Source organism: Colobus angolensis, unplaced genomic scaffold (genome assembly GCF_000951035.1).
Source record: "Colobus angolensis palliatus isolate OR3802 unplaced genomic scaffold, Cang.pa_1.0 Scaffold239, whole genome shotgun sequence".
NCBI classification, from domain to species: domain Eukaryota; kingdom Metazoa; phylum Chordata; class Mammalia; order Primates; family Cercopithecidae; genus Colobus; species Colobus angolensis.
In genome coordinates this window covers 463,701-469,971 of record NW_012115588.1, presented here as the reverse complement: position 1 = coordinate 469,971, position 6,271 = coordinate 463,701, and the positions used below count along the sequence as shown (strand labels likewise).

The window sequence follows — 6,271 nt, the reverse complement described above, 5'->3', positions numbered from 1 at the left end:
AGGGAGGGAGGGAGGAAACACTACTTGAATGAATGAAGAAACAGAACACACTATTCGTGCTACAGTGAACACTGGACTCCTAAGGCCTGGTGTGGGGATGTTGCAGAGGAGACTGTCAGGAAGAAGGAACTGGACTTGATCCTTCTCAACTGGACTTGAGGATCCTTCTCAACTCTAAGGTGCCAGGAGCCTTGGGTTCCATCATTTTCCAGTTCTATTATTTCACATCCCTAGGAATCAACCTATAATAGTATCACTCTGATTCCTCTGGGCAGCCTCAAGCAAAGAAATCTCATGCCTGTACTAACTCACTATCTAGTCAATCAGCAAGGCACCCAGACTCTAAAGACCAGCACAGGCCACATGAGTGGTTAAATTGTAGCGTCTTACCTTCTTCGGAAGGTGGTCCTGTCTTCTCTGGAGCTGAGAGGAGGTTGAGGCACATACAGTAGAGGAAATTGGAACACACCTGGTTTAGGGCTGGGTGACTTAGAGAGGGAGGAGAAGAAAGAACAGAAGAGATGACATTGCTACTTTGGGAGAGCATTATCCCTGCCATATGCCTGGGCACCACTGCTTTGTGCCAGAGGCTAGTGAAATTCTAGCCATTGCCATGGCAGAAGAGGTCCTAAGGTGGCTATGAAAAGTAAATATGGGGCTGGGCACAGTGGCTTATGCCTGTAATTCTAGCACTTTGGGAGGCCAAGACGGGTGGATCACCTGAGGTCAGGAGTTTGAGACCAGCCTGGCCAAAATGGTGAAACCCCATCTCTACTAAAAACACAAAAATTTGGCCAGGTGCAGGGGCTCATTCCTGTAATCCCAGCACTTTGGAGGCTGAGGCGGGCAGATCATGAGGTCAGAAGTTCCAGACCAGCCTGACCAACGTGGTGAAACCCTGTCTCTACTAAAAATACAAAATTAGCCAGGCGTGGTGGCGCACACCTGTAATCCCAGCTACTCAGGAGGCTGAGGCAGGAGAATCGCTTGAACTCAGAAGGCAGAGGTTGCAGTGAGCCGAGATAGCGCCACTGCACTCCAGCCTGGGTGACAGAGGGAGACTCGGTCTCAAAAATAATAATACAAAAATTTGCTAGGTGTGGTGGCAGGCACCTGTAATTCCAGCTACTCGGGATGCTGAGGCAGGAGAACTGCTTGAACCCAGAAAGCAGAGGTTACAGTGAGCCAAAATCGTGCCATTGCACTCCACCCTGGGTGACAAGAGGAAGGCTCTGTCTTAAAAAAAAAAAAAAAAAGTAAATATGGAACCTGCTGCTTCAGCTGTAACTTGGACACTTGGCCCATATAGGCATTCACTAAAAATTTACTGAAAAAATATGAAGTGGGGCTATAAGCTCTAATTTAATAAAACATGCAAATAAAAAAGTGCCCCTAGGCCAGAAAAGGGCTGAGGAAGTACTAGAAAAAGCAGCAGCAGCTGAACGCCACATGGGCAGTCAAGGAGTACTTCCAAAATTTTGACTTTCAATCCAGGTGGGTCCTTGTATTCTCTCCTAAATGTTGGATGGTGTATTCAGTGTTATGGAAGGAAAGCTGGGCACTACATTGTAGCCAGCTTGTAGGCTGTGGGAAGTAACAAATTAATCTTCTTAGTAAATACAGAAACAGGGGGCAAATCATAAATGAGAAGGTACAGAGGCTGCTCTAGAAATCTAACAAGACAGAGACTGAGACAGCGACCTCTACTTTAACAAGAGTTTCTCCTGTAGAATTGGAGAGCTGGTAGAAACTAGAATATGACAGGCACTGCATCCTTTCCCCTTTGAGGTCCTCAATTTCCTCAGTGGTCTCACTCTGTCGCTCCAGCTAGAGTGGGGTGTGATCATAGCTCACTGCAGCTTTTTTTTCTTTTTCTTTTAAGACGGAATCTCACTCTGTCACCCAGGCTGGAGTGCAGTGGTGCTACTCGAGAAGCTCACTGCAACCTCCACCTCCTGGGTTCAAGCCAATCTTCTGCCTCAGCCAGAGTTTCCTGCTCAACCTGTCCAGTTTCCTCATTTAAATGAGAGGTTAAACAAATGATCTCTGAAAGCCCTTCCAGTTTTGGGGGGCATTTTGGACAGAGAGAGACAAGGTCTCACTGCCGCTTTGACCTCCTAGGCTCAAGGATCCTCTTGCCTCAGTCTCCTGAGTATCTGAGACTAGAGGTGTGTACCACCAGGTCTGGCTAAAAAAATAAAATAAAATAAAAACAAACACAAAACTTTTGTGGCCAGCCACGGTGGCTCACACCTGTAATCCCAGTACTTTGGGAGGCCAAGGCGGGCGGATCACCTGAGGTCAGGAATTCGAGACCAGTCTGGCCAACATGGTGAAACCCCATTTCTACTAAAAATACAAAAATTAGCCAGATGTGGTGGCAGGCACCTGTAATCCCAGCTACTCAGGTTCAGAGGCAGAAGAATTGCTTGAACCTAGGAGGCGGTTGTTGCAGTGAGCCAAGATTGTACCACTGCACTCCAGCCTAGGTGACAGAGCAAGACTCCATCTCAAAAAAAAAAAAAGAATTTATAGAGACCAGGGTCTTGCTATGCTGCTTAAGTTGATCTTGAACTGCTGTCTTCAAGCAATCCTCCCATCTTGGCCTCCCAAAGTGCTGGGATTACAGCCATGAGCCACTGTGCCGGGCCTCTCCCAGTTTTGATGTGACAGGTACCCATCCAAGTATCACCAGGCATAAGATCCTTACCAGGCAAGATTCAATACAACCTACAGAAGCATGTTCAGCTTACTGCACCAGATGCTGAGCAAGGCAGACACTATGTCAATACCACCATGAGCTCATGACTAAAACATACCAGCCAACAATTCCCACTTGCCCCGTCAAGAGGGACATTGGTCCCTTGGCCACTCAATCTTGCCTGGGACCACACATACCTCAGACCACTGCAAAACCTGGCCTTCAGCTCCAGGGTCAGTCGTATGAAGGATGAGGCAGCTTCGGAGAAGTGGGAATAAAGCAGACAGCAGTTTAAACCAGACTTGTCACAGAGAGTCCCAAGCCTGGGTGGTATCAAAAAGCTCTGGTTTTAGAGTTACACAGACCTGGTTCAAAATGTGCTCTATCTCTATCTGGCAGTTTCACTCTGGAAAGGTTTTTTAACTTCTCTGAGACTCAGTTTTGATATTTGTACCTCACAGGTTGCTGTAAAGCTAAGTAAGATAAATGTATGGAGAACATCTAACAAGCACTTGGCTCAAAGTAAGTGCTGAAATAAGTGCTCATTTTCTTCCATTCTGAATGATCCTCCACTACAATTTGGTACATTTGACAAGGACCTAGGAAGGGCACATCTGCTCCTTCTATCCCTTCTTCCAGTTTCATAGAAAACAATCCAGTTTCAGATGCAGAAAGAACAGGAGTAGTTACTATTTTATTCTCATCTCTAAATTGTCTGTTGAAAGCAATTGGTTCTCAGAACAGGGGTCCAATAACATTATCTTTTTTTTTTCTTTTTTTTTTTGAGACAGAGTCTCACTTTGTCGCCAGGCTGGAGTGCAGTGGCATGATATCGGCTCACTACAACTTCCGCCTCCCAGGTTCAAGCGATTCTCCTGCCTCAGCCTCCCAAGTAACTGGGACTACAGGTGTGCACCACCACACCCAGATGATTTTAGTATTTTTAGTAGAGACGGGGTTTCACCATGTTGGCCAGGATGGTCTCGATCTCTTGACCTCATGATCCGCCCACCTCGACCTCCCAAAGTGCTGGGATTACAGGTGTGAGCCACTGAGCCCAGGCTTTTTTTTTTTTTTTTAAGACGGAGTTTCACTCTTATTGCCCAGGCTAGAGTGCAATGGCACAATCTTGGCTCACTGCAACCTCCACCTCCCAGGTTCAAGCAATTCTCCTGCCTCAGCCTCCTGAGTAGCTGGGATTACAGGCATGTGCCACCATGCCCAGCTGATTTTGTATTTTTAGTAAAGACAGAGTTTCTACATGTTGGTCAGGTTGGTATTGAACTCTGGACCTCAGGTGATCCGCCCACCTCGGCCTTCCAAAATGCTGGGATTACAGGTGTGAGCCACTGTGGCCTGGCCAGCAGTTTCTGCCTTAGCTGTTGACCCTGGCCCAGGCCCTTGTGCTTCTGGCTCCTCCCAGTCTCTCCAGTAAGGCTTTCAGCCAATACTAACCTCTGTTCTGCCTTCCCTGGGCCACTGTAAAGCAGAATCCTAGATAAAGAAGACTCAGAAACTCCCATTTCACCAGCTCCGGAGTTGGGAATAATCTGTATTTTATCCTGGGGCTAACGCTGCTAACAGGGAATCCCTCAGGGTTTCACAGCAACTCTCTGGGGCAACAATTTAACCTATGACTTCCCCAGGGAAGGGGCACCAAGTTTCCCTTCCAGATGGGCTCCTCTTGGCCCAATCTCTCAGGGATCCAGAGTTTCTCCACCCTTCTACTCCAGGTCTCCATACCATTCCTGGCTGGCAGTGCCTGCCTCCCTCCTCCCTCTTGCAGGTTGAGCCTCTAATCCTGTGCTACCTGGCTTCATGTTGCACAGATCTCCCTATAGATCTCACAGCCTTTTTCTACATCCCCTATTCCCCACCACTGCCCCCAAGAGATCTACACTTGTCTCTCATCCAGTGCCCTAAGACTAGATCCTCTTGGGTCCTGAAGTATGGCAGGCAGGAAGAATGTTAGAAGGAAGGGAAGAAGTGTGTATCAGTTATCACAATGGCTGAGGGATGCAGTCTTCAGGAAATCTAGGTAATCATCTTGTTTAATTCTCACTATTATCACCACATTCTAGCTAAGGACACTAGAGATAAGAAAATTAATTTGTGCAATCTCAATAAACAAGTTAAGAGAGGTGACAAGAATTTCAACTCATATGGGCTAACAACCACAGTCTCTCTACTGCTTCTTCCTATGAGCAGCTAATCAGATAAATGTTTCCAATCCTAGGGGCTAGAAAAATCCTTCCTAACTCCATGTTCCCCTCTACTCATACCCCCATTTCTCACCTTCCCCTCACATGAAACTTGTCAAAAGAGTTGTGTATCCTGTCTCTACTGCCTCATCTTGCACTCATTCTTTAACTCACTCTGGTCTGGCTTCCATTCCAACCACTCCACAGAAACTGCTCTGGCCAACGTGGCCAAAAGCTGCCATGAAGCCAAGTCCAATGGACATTTTTAGATCTTCATCTTACTTGACCTCTGGGATGCATTTCACACTCCTGACTACTCCCCAATCCACAAAACTCTCTTCATTTGGCTTCCCTAATGTCATACCCTCTGGTTTCCTTCCTACCTCTCCAAATGATCGTACTCTCCTCCTCCTGACCATTAAATGCTTCTCTCTTAATTTTGTCTTGGCTTCTTTCATCATTTCATTTTACACACTCAACTTTGAAGAATCTCACCTGATCCCCACTGAGGAGTCAGCCTCACAAGGACAGGGGTCTGTTTTGTTCACTGCTAAATCTCCAGCTGTAGCATGATATCTTGCATGCAGTAAGTGCCCAATATTTGTTGAATGAATGAAAGGCTGGATGCTGAAGATTTCTATACCTGTATCTAAATCCCAGATCTCTCCCTTGTCTTCAGACACAGTCAATTACCCACCTAACATCTTCACTGGAACATCTCACATTCACCCTGACCCAAATTGACCGTATCCTCTACTGCCTCCCCAAACCAGATCCTCCTGCAGTGAGCCTTCTCTCAGTTAAACACACCACCATCCACATAGAAGGCAGCCAGAATCCAGGCATTACCCGGCACTGTTCCCTCTCTTTCAAGCCCTACATCCAACTATTCCATGCCCCAACACTACCTTAGTTCCTACCACCAACCTGAGTTAATCCAAGAGGCTGAGATACACGCCTCCAATCTGCCTCCCTCTAACTCACAGTCCATACAGCTCCAAGAAAGATCTTTCTGAAACAGAAATCTGAAATGTTGCTCCGCTTCTTTAAAACTCAACAAAACTCCTAGGATAAAATCCAAATTCCAGGCCAGGTGTGGTGGCTCATGCCTGTAATCCCAGCACTTTGGGAGGCCAAGGTGGCCAGATCACCTGAGGTCAGGAGATCGAGACCAGCCCGGCCAACATGGAGAAACCCCCATCTCTACTAAAAATACAAAATTAGCTGGGTGTGGTGGCACACGCCTGTAATCTTAGCTACTCAGGAGGCTGACGCAGGAGAATCACTTGAACCCAGGAGGCAGAGGTTGTGGTGAGCCGAGATTGTGCCATTGCACTCCAGCCTGGGCAACAAGAACAAAACTCCGTCT

General features: G+C 47.0%; 1 protein-coding gene across 1 annotated transcript in view; it reads right to left on the bottom strand.

Moving 5' to 3' along the window:
* The window catches only part of MEI1 (meiosis inhibitor 1), an 89,732-nt gene that overhangs the window by 43,502 nt on the left and 39,959 nt on the right, over positions 1–6,271 (bottom strand). The window contains exons 14-15 of the mRNA XM_011945146.1: positions 2,899–2,959; positions 391–488 (exon numbers count right to left, since the gene is read on the bottom strand). Coding sequence (XP_011800536.1) covers positions 391–488; positions 2,899–2,959 — 159 coding nt within the window. The remainder of the gene's footprint in view (positions 1–390; positions 489–2,898; positions 2,960–6,271) is intronic.